General features: G+C 50.4%; 1 protein-coding gene across 3 annotated transcripts; it reads right to left on the reverse strand.

Annotated features, from left to right (window-relative positions):
• Positions 1 to 193: 193 nt before the first annotated feature.
• Positions 194 to 17,536, reverse strand: acsf3 (acyl-CoA synthetase family member 3). Of its 3 annotated transcripts, none has more exons than XM_047042453.1 (10): positions 17,459 to 17,536; positions 15,898 to 16,727; positions 14,961 to 15,116; positions 11,473 to 11,627; positions 10,978 to 11,123; positions 8,848 to 8,945; positions 8,606 to 8,732; positions 2,714 to 2,848; positions 2,452 to 2,552; positions 194 to 1,007 (listed from the first exon to the last, which is right to left on the reverse strand). In XM_047042453.1, the coding sequence occupies exons 2-10, from the start codon at positions 16,654 to 16,656 to the stop codon at positions 882 to 884; spliced, it is 1,803 nt and encodes a 600-aa protein (XP_046898409.1). In that variant the 5' UTR covers positions 16,657 to 16,727; positions 17,459 to 17,536; the 3' UTR covers positions 194 to 881. The 3 variants fall into 3 exon arrangements, with proteins under 3 accessions (XP_046898409.1, XP_046898408.1, XP_046898410.1); XM_047042452.1 differs by having other exon boundaries at positions 201 to 1,007; positions 2,441 to 2,552; XM_047042454.1 differs by having other exon boundaries at positions 919 to 1,007; positions 2,429 to 2,552.
• Between the last annotated feature and the right edge of the window lie 669 nt (positions 17,537 to 18,205).

Consider the following 18,205-nt stretch of genomic DNA (forward strand, 5'->3'; position numbering starts at 1 on the left):
TCCTCGTTTTACTCGTCTCTCTCAGTGCCATCCCTTCCTTATCTTTGCCTTTCCACGCCTGCTCTCCTTCATTTGTTCGAACCAGAGCTAGAGCGCGAGAGAGAGCGAGATCGAGAGAGAGCGAGATCGAGAGAGAGCGAGATCGAGAGAGAGAGAGAGAGAGAGAGAGAGAGAGAGAGAGAGAGAGAGAGAGAGAGAGAGAGAGAGAGAGAGAGAAAGGGAGAAGAAAGGATGCCGATGATGGCACATCCAGCTGTTGTAGAGAGTATCTGGAGAGACTCTCTGCCTCCAGGCTCTCATCACACCTGTGTAACCACAGCTGCTTGTGCACGCGAGCTACCTCTGTCGCCCACACATGTACATTCACATTAAGGCACACACAGTACGGGCTCTTAAATCAGACAACCGCAACTCAAGAATACTTCATCGATATATTACACGTTAAAATAAACGTACAGCAGTTGACACTCCAAGGGAATCTATCTGAAAGCAGACTATTACAGCCTTCTACATCCTCTTCCAGTGTACATAAACTCAACGTGTGTTTTACAGCTTTGATCACACTGTTTCTTAATGTCTATTTGTGTCAGTATTATCATTCATCTCCCGGTGTGCCTACAGCATGTTGATGATTGGCGCAGTCAGTTTATACACGGCAGTGTTGTGAAAATCATCATCATCTTATCACAACAGCACCACTCATCATCCATTTAATCATCCTGTTCTGGGTCACTCTTAGGAGCATACTTGAGTGTGCGTTTCTCCGCAGGACAGCTAGAGAGGATGGGCATTGGAAAAAGACAGCTAAAATGACTGGGCTCTGTCTTGGTTAGAGGGGAGGGGATGGCAAAAGGAAGTGCTGTTCTCCACAGGAAGTGATGTCATCCTCCTAGCTGGGGGAGACGGTCCGGAGCAGGTCCTTCTTGTTGACTTTGCCCATCTGGTTCCTTGGCATCTCCTCCACCACGATGATCCCTGTCGGGATGGTGTAGGGGGCCATATGCTCCCTGACACACACACACACACACACACACACACACACAGACTTGTAGCGCATGTAGAGAAAAACAAATGTGCTGCAACAAAGCAAAAAGCGAGCCCTTAGGCCAGGAGATAAGGAGACACATTCTTCATCCCTGGTGAATGGAGAGTCTCCCGGCCCAGACACAACACACGTCACTCTCTCTACCACCAGCAGGAAATACAAACGGAATAAAACATAGAGCAACAGAAGGTTGAGGTAATTAAATGGTTTCCATTTGAGTCCTGGAGCCTGAAGGTTTTTTCTGGTATCATGGTATATGTTTTATAGTGGAGAGATGGCTTTCTGGTTTGTGTGCGTGTATGTGTCTGTCTGAATAATAAATATGCTTTGTTTCTATCTGTGCCTTAAGCTTATGTGTTCAAAAGCCCCTCTCTCTCTTTCGTCCTACTGTGTGGGACGAAATGTGTGTGTGTCTGTGTGAATGTGTGTGTCTATGTCAGTGTGTACGTGGGCGTGTGCGTTTGTCTTTTCGCCCCCATTCTCTCTCTCTAATGGGTCTTGTACATGTCCTTACACACCCATTTCTCCAAGGCTTTGTGTGTTTGTGCGTGTGCGTGCTGAGGAACTAGTGACACAGATACAGGCTGACAGTTGAAGTCAGGGTACTGAGGAGTGAGCATCCATGCACTTGTTTGTGTCTCCCTCCATCTCTCCTTCTCTCCATCTCTCTCTCAGTCACACCCTCTATCCCTCGGCCCTCTGTCTCTCTCCTTCCCACCCTCAGCTCCCCCCCCCCGTTTTCCTCCTCTCCTTCCCCCCAGCCCCAGTAGGGTGCTGTACGCCAGCACTGCCCATCCTCAGGCCTTACCCCAGTGCTGCTCGCCCACCACCCACAGATAGATAAACAGAGAGAGAGAGAGCCGGAGAGATGGACAGATAGACAGAGAGACAGGCACAGAGAGTGGAGACAGACAGACAGACAAAGGCAGAAAGAGATACAGAGAGATGAACAGCCAGATATATAGAGAGAGAGATACAGACGAAGAGACAGACAGACAGTGACATTTAGAAAAGGAGCAGGAGAGCAAACAGAGTCCACCGCAGCCCCCCTCAGCCTCCCTCAGCCTCCCTCTCATCTCTCCACCTCATTAGTCAACATCTGCCCTTGGTAGCTGGAGTGAAACAAATGGACTTCTTCTCTCCCTCTCTAGTCCAGCAGTTAGGTAGCTATTGATTGTGGTCTTAATGAGCAGTTCCTATTAATAGCAGAGTCCCGGGGGGGAGGGGGTAGAGTCAGGGTGTCCTCTGTCTTACAGCAGACACTGGCAATTATACTCTACTGTATCAATACTGTTTGTCTAATACAGAGCCACATCATCTAAATGAATAATTTGACTATGTACTGTGTAACGTCTCTGTAGCTGCTGGGTACAGTGTTCGTACGTGTGTGGCTACCTGGCCCAGACCTTCAGTTCGGCCAAGGTAAGGCTCCGCCCCCTCTTCAGCTGCACCACGGCGGTGACCTTCTGACCCCAGATGGGATCCCGAACACCAATAACAGCCACGTCTGCAAGGGTTAAAGGTCGTCGATCAAACCAGGGGTACGCAGTGACTCATGGCAGTTCGCTTAGTTTCCCCTAGACTAACCACACCGCAAACTGTCCATCTGAAGAGTGTGTGAGTTGGGCACTAGTCCTCTGGTGACAGACTGGAGCGGTGACCGGTTACCTAGGATGTCCGGATGAGCCAGTAGGTGGCGCTCCACATCCAGAGCGCTGATCTTGTAGCCTCCGCTCTTGATGATGTCGACAGAGGTGCGGCCCATGATCCAGTAGACCCCGTCCTTGAACACCGCGGTGTCCCCTGCAGGAGGAAGGAGGGAGAGAGGGTGGGAGAGAGGGGAGGGTGGGGGAGAGAGAGAGGGGAGGGTGGGAGAGGGGGGGGGGGGGGGGGGGGGGGGGGGGGTGGTCGAGAGAGAGAGGGGAGGTGGGGGAGAGAGAGGGGAGGGTGGGGGAGAGGGTGGGAGAGAAAAAGGGGGAGGGTGGGTGGGAGGCAGAGAGGGAAGGGTGGGAGAGAGAGAGGAGAGTTGTCATGGGGAGTTGTCGCACAGCTCAGCTGTGGAACCCAGGACTCATGTCTGGCCTACTAGCTAGCTGTCTGGGCCCCCTCCCACTCTCCACTCTAATACAGCCTGCACGCACTGGAGGGCTTCATTACTCCCCTCTCATCCCCCTCCACACACAGGCATGTATTTGTCTCCCTCATACGCATACTGCACAGGTGTGCCTCTGTAATGCCACACAAGCAGAAGCATATACACTGCCCACACACACACACCAAACGCACACACACACCTCACATGTACGCAAACATATACGCAGATACACACACTTGACTAGTGCCCTTCGTCTTTTTGCCATGTAGGCCAGCTGACACCCCATCATAAAGTAACAACATGCCACCTATCGGGCGCATTCCATTAGTGGCCACACATACACACACACAGACACACACACACACACACACACACAAAGAGGGGCTGTCATCTCACTGCCTCACTGGACTCGACTGAGACTACAGGAAGTGTGATTGTGTATGTGTGCGGTTGGGGTAATTCACATTCGGACAGATTTGTTGGGGGAGGTCAGGCAGGCAGGCTAGGTGAGGGGCTGGGGGGGCTGGCTGGGGGGGCTGAGGCATGAGACAGCCAGGTGTGAGGACTGGGGCTAGGGGTGTGAGGGGCTCAGCTGGGGCGCGATGACGACGGGAAGTGGGTCACTCCAGATGAGTGTAGAAAGAAGGAGAGAGAGGGGCAAGAGAGATCTCATCGATCATTACAAAGTGTGCATCCTCAGCTGATGTTTGAGGTGTGTGTGGTGTGTGTGGTGTGTGTGGTGTGTGTGGTGTGTGTGGTGTGTGTGGTGTGTGTGTGAGTAAGAGAGAGAGAGAGAGAGGTTAAGCTGGTGCTGGGGAGTGTATTGGCCTGAGGGTGAAGGGTGGTGACAGGCAGAGGATCTGCAAGGTCACTTTCTCTCTCACGCAAAAACGTGCACATTAAAAGAACTCTAATCATTCTTGTTAATTGTGCCTTTTTGTGTTGTTACACTAGTGAGTATGTGGTATTGACGGAGCCATGCAAAATAAAATAATTTCTTACATCATTCTTTTCTCTGACCAGCATCCCCTCCCCTCATCTCTCAGTCTTTCCTCTCACGTCTTTAGAACTCTCAACACATTTCCCCTTTTTCTTCCCACCCTCTCCCTCTGGTTCCTCCTTCTGTGACCGGGGTTACCTCTCCTTCTCTATCCAGCACCTCTCTATCTCTCTCTCTATCTCTCTCTCCACCTCTCGCTCTCCCCACCTCTCTCTCTGAGCCTCCAGAGCATCAATAGTGGGCCCATCTGTTCCCATACATCACGCACTTCATTTCAGTTTATTAGCCGGGATAAATCATAAATATTTCATTATACATCACGCCGGCTGTCGGGCCCACCACACCATCTATCACCGCCACCCCTCCTTTCCTGCCTGCACGCTGCTCGCCGACTCTAAGCTTTCCAGTCTATTAAACAAGATTGATACAGTGTGTAAATTTAGATATTGGGAATTTCTTCACAGACCACTGCTCAGCCCTGATAGGCCTGGGCGACGAGGGAGAAGGGATGGCGGGCGGGGGGGAAGGAAGAGGGGAGAAGGGGGAGAAGAGGGAGGAGGAAGGTGGGAGAGTGGAGGGGGTTGGGGGTGGTCAAACTGGCAGGGTGTTAACATCAGTAATGGTGTATTTACAGTTGCCTTCCTCAACCCCTTCTATCCTTTTTGCCAGGGGGAGGGGGGGTTCAAGAACAGGGCAGGGTTCTTGGGGGACGGCTGGGTAGGCCTGTTCTCCATGTAAATAGAGAGTAGAACGAGAGCATGCGTTGACTCCTAATAATAAGACTATTTTGTGTACGTGTGTCTGTGCCATACCTGAGCAGGGGTGGAGGTAAACCAGTGGGGAAAAAAACAGCACTTCTACACACTTCAAAGCCTAACGACAGCTGAGGGTTTGCGAGGTTTGACGATGTTTGACTATCGTTCAAATGAACGACACAACAAATCCGCACAACAAAGACGGTTCAGATGACTTTGAGTGCTGCGGCTGTGACCTTGTGTCTGTAAGGCAGAAGAAAATAAGAGAGGGAGGGAGCATGTTTGGAGCGAGGGAACAGAGGGAATTAGGCTTGTGATTGGAGAACGGACTGATAAAAGAAGAGAGGAAGAGAGGAGGGAGGGGTTGTTGGGAAGTGTGTTACTAGTGTTACACACACACACTCTTTAGGCATCAGTCTTGGCACTGTTATGGCATTGAAGGCAGAAATGGACGAGTGGCTTTCTTAATTAAAACGATAAGAGGCCTAATTGCGCTGGGCTTTCATCTCGTTCTGAGACGTTAAAGAAACGAAGGCACCGCCGCAATATGAAAAGACGAGTGGTGAGCAGAGACGACGGAGGGCAGACAACGTCACCGGTTATTTGTCCATGGACAGACAAGACTAATATCTGAGCTTAATTCATGTTTAATAGCTATACGAGCGCTAAACTTCATAGACTCGCAATATAGGAGGCAACTGTTTATGGTGGCTTCTTGCTGTCCCTGCACAGCTACCACTTCCCACAGCCTGACTAATCTCAGTCCTCATAGACGCACACATAGACACACCGCATCAGACACCCCACAGGTACAGACAGGCTGGAGTGCGCGCACACACACACACACACCCTTTCCCGCACCCCCACCAGGGCACCTCTGGGCTCACACAGTGAGAGGTGTTGGAGGAGGACTGTGGCTCTGGAAAGGGCAGAGTGTGACAGATGACAAAGGCCAAGCTCTCATCAAGCACACTCCAGTCAGCTTGCACCACAGCCACCCACACAGTCACCTAGTACTACACAAATATCCCCCCCCCCCCCGCCCTGGTTAACCACCCAGGCCAACCCAGTCTAGAAAAAAGGAGAGCACGTCTTTCAGCAATTTACTTCACAGTGGAAGCCAAGCTGTCATCACCAAAACAGACAATACAGTATCCTCTATCATACACAAAATATCTACTCGAACGCAAAACATTTTACATCCCTGATCACACACACAACATATCACACACACACACACACACACAACATCCCTATCACCCATGTAAACATGCGGTACCCAGTGAGAGGTTATCTGTGGCAGGGTGAAACAGAGCCCACAGTAAACAGCGTTTGCTGGCCTACATGAATATTAATGACAACATTAAAGCCAGGCTGCCTAGATGGAGTAGCTAATGAGGATGAATTCCAGACAGGCTTTGACGACAATCTCAGCTCACACACTCTTTATCATCCTTAACTTTTGTCATTGCTCCTTTTTTAGTAATTAATATCCTACCAGAAAGACGTTCCACACTCGGATGAGTGATCTAATTTGTTTAATACAATGCAATTAAAGGGGGTAGAATAGCTTTATGGTAATGTTACTGATGGTGCTGCCTGTGGATGCTTCTCCTTGCCAGATAACGAGCGAGCTTCACGATTGATAACCTCTCCCCGATCTGGCATGCTGAAACACAAGCTACTTGACTACAGTTTGCATGCTACTGTTCTCCTCACGGTCCCCACCAACCTTACACTTTGACTATGTCCTTTTGTAACTATGACCACAGTAACTATGCGCTGAGCTGGAGGCTTGAGGAATGGATGAGAGAACGGAAGACAGAACAGTGTGGTTCACAGAAACACACACACACAATCGCACACACATGTACACACAATTGAAGACACACTGAGTGGGCAGATCAATAGGAGTAAAGGTGTGTGGAGATGGGTGGAGGGTGAGCTTATCCAAGCAGAGGATGGAAGCACTGCACAGCCTCTCGGCCACTGTTTAAACCGGCAGCAGGCTAGCTGGACACATACACACCCAAACACTCACTCGGTTGATGTCTGACCCCTTAAGTACCTTACGTTTCTCTTTCTTTCCTTCTGTCTTTCTTTCTTTCATTCAGGGTCGTATCAAAGAGTAGGAAAGGGGGGGCTGGGACTTGACATGGTGAGAGACAGGAACTCAGGTGATGGTGAAAAAAGAGGGGGAAAGGTGTTAGAACCAGAGAATACAGAGAGAGAGAGAAAGGGAGGGGGTGTTAGAAAGAGAGAAGGCCAAGAGGGGAGTGTGGGAGAGGGAAGGAGGAGAGGAGCTGTGTGGAGGGGAGCAGGTGCTAGGGTGTGAGGGGGGGAACTCAGAAGTGACAGGGAGGGTAAAGTCGGAGTGGTAGTCTCACTGACTCCAACACCTTGCACCAGCACACCTGTAGGCACGCATGCACGCACACAGGCACCACACACCTATATTCACACCAACAGGGCACTGCTTCACACGCACGACCACAAAGAGCTGTGCTGGACTGGGAACAGTTGTTATGTGTGTGTGTGTGGGCGAGAGAGTGTGTGTGTGTGTGCGTGTTTGTCAAGAAAGGTGACTGGCTGTAGCTGGGGGACTGGTCTGTAGGGAGCTGATTCCGCTGGCTCTCATTATGTGGCCGCTGGCAGTAATGGAGTGTGACAGCAGCGTGGCGCTCTCTGGAACTCTGTCCTGCCAGCCCTTAAAGCCAATTAATCCCCTCTCCACCCTGCTGGGCTCCCACTGCCTCTCCCTGCTTCTCCCCATCCCTCCGTCTCCCTCTCCCCCAACTCTCTCAGATCCCCCACAAGCTCACCCTGCCCGTGCTGTTCATGACTCCCTCTGTCCCCATCTCTACCTCCAAGCTTCCACCGCTCTTCTCCCCTACTGGTTCTCTCGCTCGCCCCCTCTCCGGGCCTCTCTTGACCTAGGAGCATCCACCCCGCTCTCCCTTCAAGCCTCGTCTTCCCTCGACTCCACCCATCCACCCTCCCCCTCCCTCCCTCCCTCCCTCCCTCCCTCCCTCCCTCCCTCCCTCCCCCTGTGGTGTCCTGTGGTAGAGTGAGGCTCCTGGGGGGGCTACACACTTGGCCCTGGAGAGATCCTCTCTCCTTATGACAGCTCCTCTCCTCTCCCTTCTCTCCTCTCTCTGCTCTTCTACTCTCCCTCTCTTCTCCCTCGACCCAGAGGAGTCACAACCACTTAGAAAGGAAAAATGCCTTGCGGCACCAAAAACACACACGCACTACATTTATCAAAACCTCTTAGTCTCCTCTCACACACACACAGAAACACACACCTTGCACACTCCATTTATCCTATCCCAGGACTGCAGGGAGACTTGTTTCTTAAATGTTTAAACAGCAGAGAGCCTTTCTTAAGACTTCAAATATACAACAGAGAACATGACAAAATCATTTGTGACATTATATTTAATGTGTGCCCTTTTATGACACCGTTCTGTATCTACATTAGACTAGGATAACTTGGGTATGTTAGAGCACCCCTAGTAAGCAGCCTATGAGGAGAGAGTATGTTAGTTGGCCCTAGGTAAGCAGCCTATGGGGAAAGGGTATGTTAGTGGGCCCTAGGTAAGCAGCCTATGAGGAGAGAGTATGTTAGTTGGCCCTAGGTAAGCAGCCTATGAGGAGAGGGTATGTTAGTGTTCCCTAGGTAAACAGCCTATGGGGAGAGGGTACGCTACCTGTCTTGAACCAGCCGTCAGTAGTGAAGCTTTCCTTGGTCTCCTGGGGTTTGTTCCAGTACATCTGAAAGACCGACGCTCCCCTCACCCTCAACTCCCCCTCCTTCCCCTCCAGACCAGGGCGTACCTGCGCTCACACACACACACACACACACATTAGCAAACCGTCAGTGAAATGGACACAATGACAGCATTCACAATTACTTGCCAGTTAATTGATCTATCAGCTGGGGCACCATCACCTTGGTTTCTGCACTGTTGCCCTCAGCGATGGTGGTGCTGGTAGCGTTCGTCATGACGATGCACACCTCCACTCCTGGAAGAGGGACACCGACTGCACCTGTACATGCAAGCACACACACATACATACATATATAGTTTCCCATTCTGTCACAATCTTACAATGTCTCTTACAATGTCCTGAGGAAGTTTTCTTGGTTTCGTGTGTGCATCATGAGTGTGTACTGTGTGTGTGTCCGTTTTGTGCGAGGGTTGCTAGTGTTTTCCCCTCTGAGAGGGTGACGCAGAGATGGCAGGGTAATCGTCTCTCTGCCCCCTCACAACCAACAAGCTGCCAACCGAGGGAAGATAAAAACACTCTCCTCTCCATCACACACTCATCCAAATCCATTTAGACTCAAGCACAGGCAATCTCTCTTTCGCTCTCGCTCGCTCCCTCTCCCCTCACCCTATCGAGGGCTTCACAGATTTTGCAGGCACATGACATTCCAGTCACTGTACCTGACAGAGGACTGGGATGGAGAGCTGTTTCACAGGGAACACACAGCCTGGAGACTGGAGATGAATTCTAAAGAGGAGTCGAGGGGGTGTTTGGAATATAGTGGCCTTGTGATGGCACTACCTTCATCAGACAAGGCTGGAGCTTCTACAGTAGAGGACTAGGATGTCCACGAGACAGAGATGTGTCCTGCTAGGATATGACAGCTTGTGTTTGTACAACGGGACAGTGGTGTACGTTGAGAGTGCCTGTGTGTGTGCGCGCCTGGCCTCCTGTTTCTGTGTGTGTGTTGTGTGTGTAGGGGAATGCCAGGGGCCCTGTGGCGACAGCCCCGTCAGAAACACAATGACTCCCCTGACTCCACAGAAGCCCATTAACATGGCTCCATCAGCATGCCCATCTGAACCCCTCATTATAGCCTGCTGCAGTAACCACACTGGAGGAAGGGGGGTGTGGGGGGCGTGTGCGGGAGGGAGGGGTGGGGCGCTCTACTGTTCCATGCAGCTCCAGGCCTCCAGTCCTTATGCATAATTCATCAGGCATCACGCTGTGCTCTCCACCGATTGGCCCTGGGGAGCTGACACCGCCCCCTGGAGCCAGACGGACGCTTTGACATAGGCTGGGGGGGAGGGGGGGAGGGGGACGACGACGACAGAGTGACAGAGGAAAGGAAAGGATGAAGTGTTATCGCCTGACAGGGTTACAGGAGAAAGAGTGAGTGAGTGAAACAGATAGTGAGAGTGAATGAGAGAGTGAGTGAGTGAGTAAATGAGACAGAGAGAGAGACACAGTGAGAGAGAGACAGAGAGATCGGGGGGACATATGTTTCCTGCCAAGATTGAAGTCAGACTGGAAAACCAAAGAGGGAATAAGGATGAAAGGAAAAACTAAACAATGAGATGGAGAATAAAAGATATCTGGGAAAGAAAATAAGATATATATAATGAGAGGAAGACGAGAGACGGATCAAGAGAGAGGAAAAGCCGTGAGGAGCAGAGAGATGGGAAGGAGGGAAAGGAGGAGAGAGATGAGAAGGAGGAACAGTACAGTAATTAGAGCTGTTTGTGTCTGTCGTATTGATTGGTTTTAACCTACTTTCGACGAGACAGCCACGATCTCACAGCACTGCTGCAGTAATATCAATACCTCTTCAACCACTGTGAGCTGCTCCATGTAATCACCTCCAAGGGTTTCACCTACCCACCCCCCCCCCACCCCCCCAACTCTCTCCTGGCTCTATTTCAAACCCATGCTCTATTTCAGACTCTCCCTGTCTAATATGGAGAGTGGGTTACCGCCAACCAGGCTCTTTTGACAGGTGAATTAGCCTCACAGGCTTGTCATGACACTGGTTTGAAGACCCAGGTCTCTAACGACCCAGATGACAAGAAAAGCAAAGAGAGAAGAACAGAGTTACATGGCAGCACCGTGGCTAAACCCCCACGTCACCTATACATCCTAAAATAACAACAACCAACCACACTGACAAGTACGACGTTGATATCAAAGCAGGCCCCAGGCAGGCAGGGAGGTAACAAACCAAGGTTGTTGGATCATTGTGTGACAGTCCTGAACCCACACCATCCCGCATGTGTGTGTTTGCGTTTGTTTGTGTGTGTGTTTGTGCGCCTACCTGGGATGCGGGGTCCGTTGAGGGGATTGGAGAGAGCCATGCCCACCTCGGTCATACCGTAGCGCTCCAGGAGTGTGTGTCCGGTGATCTGCTCCCAGCGCTGGAGGGTGGGCTGGGGGAGGGCGGCCGAGCCCGATACCATCAGCCTGGGAACGGGCCAGAGGAGCTGGTGTTACACTCAGGAGAGGATGAGGCTTCGTCTGGAGCATTGTCTCTGAGCATGAGAAGACAATAGGGCAGCAGTGACAGGGTCTCCTTAAGGGGTTAATCAGCCCTTCCCTCAACAGTCTGGGCCTTGTTTCTCCTCCTCCGTGTGGTTCAATTTGCTCTCTGTTCCTGCTATCGCTCACTTGCAATTCTAAACACAAACACGGGTCTATCAGTCTGTCTCCCTATAATCCACATCTCTCTGATGGGTGACAACCGAGGGGGGACCGAACACGTGAGGAACGCTCGTTCCCCCGCATCACTGAAATAAGGAACAGCAGAGAGAACCTGATCCTCTCTTTGCAGACCGCCCTGATGAAGTCCTGGACGTGGGGCCTGGTGAAGTTCTGCTCGTAGTGTTGGATGAGCTTGGAGTAGATGGTGGGCACCGCCATGAAGACGTTGACCACGGGAGGCCGACTACTGAGGAGAAGGTCCCATACCTGATCGGGGGGAGGCGAGGGGAAACAGAGGGGAAATGTAGAGGTGGTGAGGTGAGACAGCCTTGAATGGTGTACTGTACATTTAAGTTGATATATAACACCCAAAATACTACAAAACAACATAATACCACCCCGTTATATTACAAAACAACCTAATACCACCCCATATTACCACAGCTGTATGCTAACAAGATGGATGACTCCATCAGGCCCAGAGAGCTGTTGAACTATGAAGTGTGAGTGCGCATGTGTGTAAATGTCAGACTGTTGCCCACAAAGCCCGGTACTGGACCGTCAGAAGGAGGAATTACAGAAAGATGATGCTGAGGTCAGTCAAAACTGAGCTGTCCTGGCCCCAATTGACTGAGTTACTGACCGGACCCCTGCTCCTGTCTGTCACTCTGTTTCTTTCTTTCTCTCTTTCACACGCATACACACAAACCCATAAAGACTTAACACATAGAGACAAAAACAAATAAACAAACCCAAAAGTCTGAGACAGTCTGGTGTATATTTACTGAAGGACAAAGCTACTATAATACAAACAAACCCACGCATACATAAACAGAGAAAACGAAGGTGTCCCCTGTGTACCTATACGCAGTCAGACAGACACACACACACACACACACACACACAGACACATACTGACAAACACACACACATATACACTGACAGAGACACACACTGACAGACAGACGCACACACAGACAGACACACAAGTAGCTGCATGCCTGGTTGCATCCGTGCACACAGCGGGAGAACAGCGTGAATTAATTGAAGGTGAATGGCAGATTCTCCTTGACTACCTCCCTCCTCCTCCTCCTCCCCTCTCTCCCTCCTTCTCCCGGGAGGCAAATACCTCCCCTCCCCTTCCTCCTCTCTCATTCTTTCTTTCTGTCTCTCCCTGCCTCCCTCACTCTCTCCATTTCATAATTTCCTGCTTGACTGGGTCTGCTCTTATCTGTCTCCCTCTGTCTCTCTCTTCCTTTCTTTACCTATTTCTCTCCCTCTCCCTTCCCTCTCCCTCCATCCATCACCCCTACATAGTCTCTGTCCTCATCTACCGCCAATTCTTCAACTTCACCTCCTCTCTGTCTCCCCTTTAATCATCCTCCTCCTAGTTCCTTCCTCCTCCACTTCTGCTGTTTCACTCTGTCACTGCTGCCTCTTTTCTCCTCTCCTCTCCTTTCTATTCTCCCCTCCTTTCTACCCTCCTCTCCCCTCTCCTCTCCTTCCCTCCCCTCCTCTCTACTCCCCTCCTTTCTCCCATCCTCTCCTTTCTACCCTCCCATCCCTCTTCAACCTCTTCTCCTCTCATCTTTCCCCTTGCCTTTCCTACTCTGTCCCCACTCCTCTTCCCTCTTATCACCGTACCCCAACACCTCCTCTCCCCTCCCCTCCTTTCCCCTGACCATATCTTCATCAGGCTTCAAACATGGGCGTATCTGGAAGGCCTCTATAGATAGGGGGAAACCGATTAGAATACTTTAATTAACTTGAAGGGCTGCGCATACAAATTCACACTTTCTAGAATAAACAAACTTATGGAACAGACACACGCAAACACACATACACAAACACACACAATGTAGGGGGTTGAGAGGAGAATATTATTTAGTGTGTCTCTTCAGACCTCTCAGTGCCGGAGTTGTCTGTCAAAACTCAGTAGAGCGGCTCCACACAGCCTTCACTGGAGAGGGGTCAAGAGGGAGGGGCAGGGGGCCAGGGGGGGGAGGAATGCAATCTATGTCTGTCAAAGAGCTGCCCTCCACCTGGGGAGCATAGGTGGACACAGGGCCCGCATCCAAAACAGCTACACACACCATACACTGTCTCCCCACACCTATATACACACACACACACACACATCATTTGCATTCATGCTAACAGAAATCCTTAGTAACGATCCCCTAGTGGAGCTTTCCATTCACTATGACTCTGTTCTCAGTCTCCCAGTCCACCCTCCCCTGGAGCGATGGGAGAAGATGAGTGTTATTGATTTGGTTCTTACTGGACTACCAGAGAATGAGATGAAGAGAGCCTCATCCTCGCTGGTGGATGAGAGCAGGTGTGGAGGTCAGCTCTGAAGCCAGTCAGAGAGATAGTGTTTACAGCTCCCCCATTCCTGTCCTCTCCAGCCCCCCAGCTGTCAATCAACACCATGGCTCGCATTAGGATCTCCTAGACCTTAAAACACCTCTGACATCACCCTCCGTATACACACACGCACACACACAAACACACTCACGCACACATCCATGCACACTGCCCATAACCCGTGCTGTACAAGCAGTATCATTCTTCAATGTCAGCTCATCGATTGATCTGGTCCTTAAGCCCTTGCCGTGACTTGGCATTGGTCAGATACAAAGCCACACAGGGCAATCCATCACCCAGCCCCAAACACTTAGGCTGACAGTCTGGGGGTTGGAGGGGTACGGAGAGAGAGGGGGGGGGGCAACAGTGCGAAAGAGAGGGGAAGGGAGGTGAGAGATGGAAAGAGGGAGAGGGATACAGAAAGAAAGAAAGAAAGAGACCGAATGGGAGGGAGATGGAGATAAAGAGCGAGGGAGAAATAAGTGACACGGACATGGAGAGAGACTTCTGGAAGGCAAGAAGGAGAGGGCAGGGGGGTGAAGCAAAAGGTGTCAAAGTCAAATTGTCTCTTATAAACCCCCCCACCCAATCACCCTCTCCCTCCCATACCTCCCTTCGCTTTCCTTCAGACTAACGCTGAGTGTGTGTGTGTGTGTGTGTGGGAGGGTTCAAAACATGATCAGCCCCCCCTTCCCCCCCCACACCCCCCCAGAGGTACTGGCAACACCTCTACACTGACACAATTAGCGCTGACAGCTGACAACTAGCCGATAAAGGTTGAACTGAGGCAGGCGCGTGCACATATACACACAAAAAAACATCCTCTTTTCTTTGCCAGTCAATTTCCAGAGAGAACAGGGCAAGCAGACAGGCTGACCGACACACACACAGACTGTCAAAGAAGCAGACAGACAGACCAGTTCGACAGGCAGGCTGACCACACACAGACTGTCAAACAAGCAGACAGACAGACCAGTTAAGACAGGCAGGCTGACCACACACAGACTGTCAAACAAGCAGACAGACAGACCAGTTCGACAGGCAGGCATACCACACACAGACTGTCCAACAAGCAGACAGACAGACCAGTTCGATAGGCAGTCTGACCACACACAGACTGTCAAACAGGCAGGCATACTAGTTACACAGGCATACAGAGTAACAGAGGCTGTAGAGGCTGCAAAGCTTGCAGGGACACCCAGCATGCAAAGAGCTGTGACCCCTGCACCCCACCTTCTGGGGATGGAAGTCAGGCAGCATGACACAGGTGGCGCCCACCCAGAGAGGACACAGCAGCTTGTTGACGATCCCGTGCACGTGGTGCAGGGGCAGGGTGTGCAGGATGACGTCATCCCTGGACCACGCCCACTCTGACACGAGACCCCTTACCTGGTGGTAGGAGAGGGGGAAGGTGGAGAGAGAGGGAGAGGGGGAGAGAGTGATGATGTGAAGATAGTTTCTGAATCCAGGTCAACGTGGTACAGAAAAGGCCTACATGACCGGGGGTCAAACCGAGAACACAAATGGACAGTCCAGCACCAATACGGGAGTGAATTCTCTCTTCTTTTTTTCTCATCTCCCTGCTTCTCATCCACCCCCCCCCCCCCCCCCTCTCCCCTCTCCCTAGGCTTGTTATAGACAAATAAAGCTCCTGTTTGATTGAGGGAGCTCTAATTTTCCACTCTACTGGACATGCAGGTCAGTCTGAGTGGAGCTTCACTGAGACTGTTCTGAAGAGAAGGTGGCCTTGGTGTGTCATTTGGCTGATTACTCAGACAACTCGAGTGGAAGAAAAACAGAGTGACAAGGCAATGTCTATGGCAGGAATGATACAGACCCCCCACTCTAAATAACAACATACGCACATACTAATGTCCACACAGACAGTTATGAGAGAGAGAGAGACAGACAGTAAGAAAAAGAGAGAGAGAGCGCTACAGGGCAGGGGTTAGTGCACGACCATCAAGCCACACTAGGCTCGGTGACTAGTCTAAATTTCCTGGGCTACAAGTTCATCATGCGACTTTCAATACAACTGTTTCCTGTTTCCCCTTCAGGAAGATGGGTAGAAAACAGTTCCCAAATACAATAAGCAACATGCACATCCAGTAGGCGTGCTTATTTGAAAACCATACTAATCCATCAACAAACTCGAAGACTCCATATTTACCATGGCCAAGATGCTGTTGTGTGTGTGAAGCACTCCCTTAGGCCTTCCCGTGGTCCCACTGGTGTAGATAATCATGGCAGGCCGCTGTGCCCAGTCCCTGATGCCCGCGCCAGCCTCAACCAGATCCGCTTCCTCCAGGGTGTCCAGGTTGGAGGAGGGGGGCAGCAGCAGACATGGCAGCCCCATCCCCTGTGCCAGCAGCTTCAGGGTATCCCCATATGGGACCCCCGCCACCAGCAGGGACGTCTGGGAATCCGAAACAATGTACTCCAGCTCCGACGGCGGATGCTTCCGGTAGAGTGGCACGGCCGTCCCACCACACATCCATACAGCCCACTGGGCGACTGTGTAGGAAGCATCGTTGGCACACAGGAAGGAGACCCGTTTCCCTTCCAGGTCACCTGAAGGGCAGCCCAGGGCAGAGGTGATCTTCCTGGCCAGGCTGGTACTGCTGTCGTACAGCTGTTTGTAGCTGTGACTACCACTGCTGTCCACTATGGCTAGTTTATCTCCATAGGCAGGGGCACGGGTGAACACTGGCCTACTGCTCCATCCTGTAGCTACAGCTGTCCTGTAGACACCAGAGGAGCTGTAGGCTCTCTTCTCAGGTAGAACTACATTTCCCAAAATCCACCTGGTCACCACACAGTGTGAGCATCCAACCACAGCAGAGAGCCAGAGGGGGCCAGTCAGGACTTGAGTGGAGGCAGATAGGTGAGCTGCTGTTGCTACTGAGGCTGCTCGTCCTGACAGAATCATGGTAGCAGACAGGCTCTCTACTCTGCTCTCCCAATACACACTCCGCCCTGGGTCAGATCAGCTGTAGCAACCTATTCATTTTGAATATGAATCGATAATGATTGATTATTTTAAGCTCACAAAACAAAATATATATTATTGCATGTTAAAAACTGCTAATTATAGTCGCCTTAAGTGTGACATCACGTGGAACCATTTGGTACTCTAGCTCGAATGCAGTGCTCAGAGGCAGTTGAAATACTATTTATACAAGTTCTGCCAGTTGTATACTAACTCCAGCACCTTTAAACCAACTCCCTTTGCTCATTACAATTTCTACTTCTGGTCCAGTTAGTCTTCTGGTAAGCCATCTAACGTATTTTCATTACATACGATAACATCAACTTGAATGGAAATCCACTGTTGTTGGCAATGAGATTCTTTGACATTGGGACTAAGGGCAAAGATCATTTTACTTCTCAGACAATGTAGACTATACATTCAGTCACAATGAGTACTGTAGGCGTGGATATGATCAGTGATAGAGCATTTAAATTGTATTCAATATTGTACTGTTAAGATTAAAACAAAATAAACAAAAACAGTACAAGCTGGATGTGTAAATAGCCAGCGAATAATTAGTTGGTAGCTAGTAGCAGGCTAGCTGACGTAGCTAAGGAAAGAGGGGAGGGAGGATGACAGTTGGCAAATAATCCCGCAAATGTATCAATTTTTTGTGTGTTTTTTACGGTACCTAATGAGTAGTATTTTGTTTTAAAAACCCAACTAAAGCTACATGTCCTGTTGCAAAAATGAATCTTACCCAAACACCGGTCATTTGACTCGACGCACGGCGTGTTGGTAGTTTCCTTCCGCAGGGAAACAATCTGTTAATGTATCGTTCCACACCATTGAGACAGATAACAAAGCACCACAAAATTGCAACCATTTTGGTTTGAAGTTTGGGGGGTATAACGGATGTATTTTCACTAACTTACTCACTTACCACATACTTTAACATAGCTTAAATGCAAAGTATGTTTCTTATAGTAATGAAGACAGAATACAAATATCAAGCATAGCAAATATTTTCTAAAGGGTCCAACTTCAGTTCACTAAAAGGTGAACTGTTATGGTAAGGTTCAATATCAGTATGTCCATACAAGGTTATGGGCATGCTCATCTCCTTCCCGCTCAACCAGGTGGCATCTGTTGTTGGGAGGCACACAAGACCCTTTGTGTAAATGTGTCAGTTAAGGCTGAGATTTCACCCACAAGGCACAGAAGGGAAGACACTAGACTGTGTGGGGTATGCACCCACCACAGAGTTGTTTTGGCATCAGATCCCTCTTGCCAGATCTCTAGCAAGACCGTGCCAACTAACGCTTGGCATCGTCTCACAGAATAAGCAGGCACATTCAGCCAGCAGCTGGCAGTCGCGGGCCTCAGATAAGAACGGTTCAGACGTGGCACTTATTCAAAAAGTTTTCTCTTCCCCAAACCCCTCCATTTCAAACAAGGATGGCATGTTCCTAACGAACTAGAGGCTTTGTCTCAGAAACTCCCCTCC

The sequence above is a fragment of the Hypomesus transpacificus genome, chromosome 19, assembly GCF_021917145.1.
Source record: "Hypomesus transpacificus isolate Combined female chromosome 19, fHypTra1, whole genome shotgun sequence".
Lineage (NCBI taxonomy): Eukaryota > Metazoa > Chordata > Actinopteri > Osmeriformes > Osmeridae > Hypomesus > Hypomesus transpacificus.

What these genes read in the sequence shown, in the direction of transcription:
- acsf3 (XM_047042452.1), bottom strand. Translation starts at nt 16,656, where the DNA reads ATGATTCTGTCAGGACGAGCAGCCTCAGTAGCAACAGCAGCTCACCTA. An exon ending in CAACGGACCCCGCATCCCAG is followed by an intron (nt 8,946 to 10,977) that starts GTAGGCGCACAA and finishes TTGCATGTACAG; the next exon opens with GTGCAGTCGGTGTCCCTCTT. An exon ending in GCAACAGTGCAGAAACCAAG is followed by an intron (nt 8,733 to 8,847) that starts GTGATGGTGCCC and finishes GTGTGAGCGCAG; the next exon opens with GTACGCCCTGGTCTGGAGGG.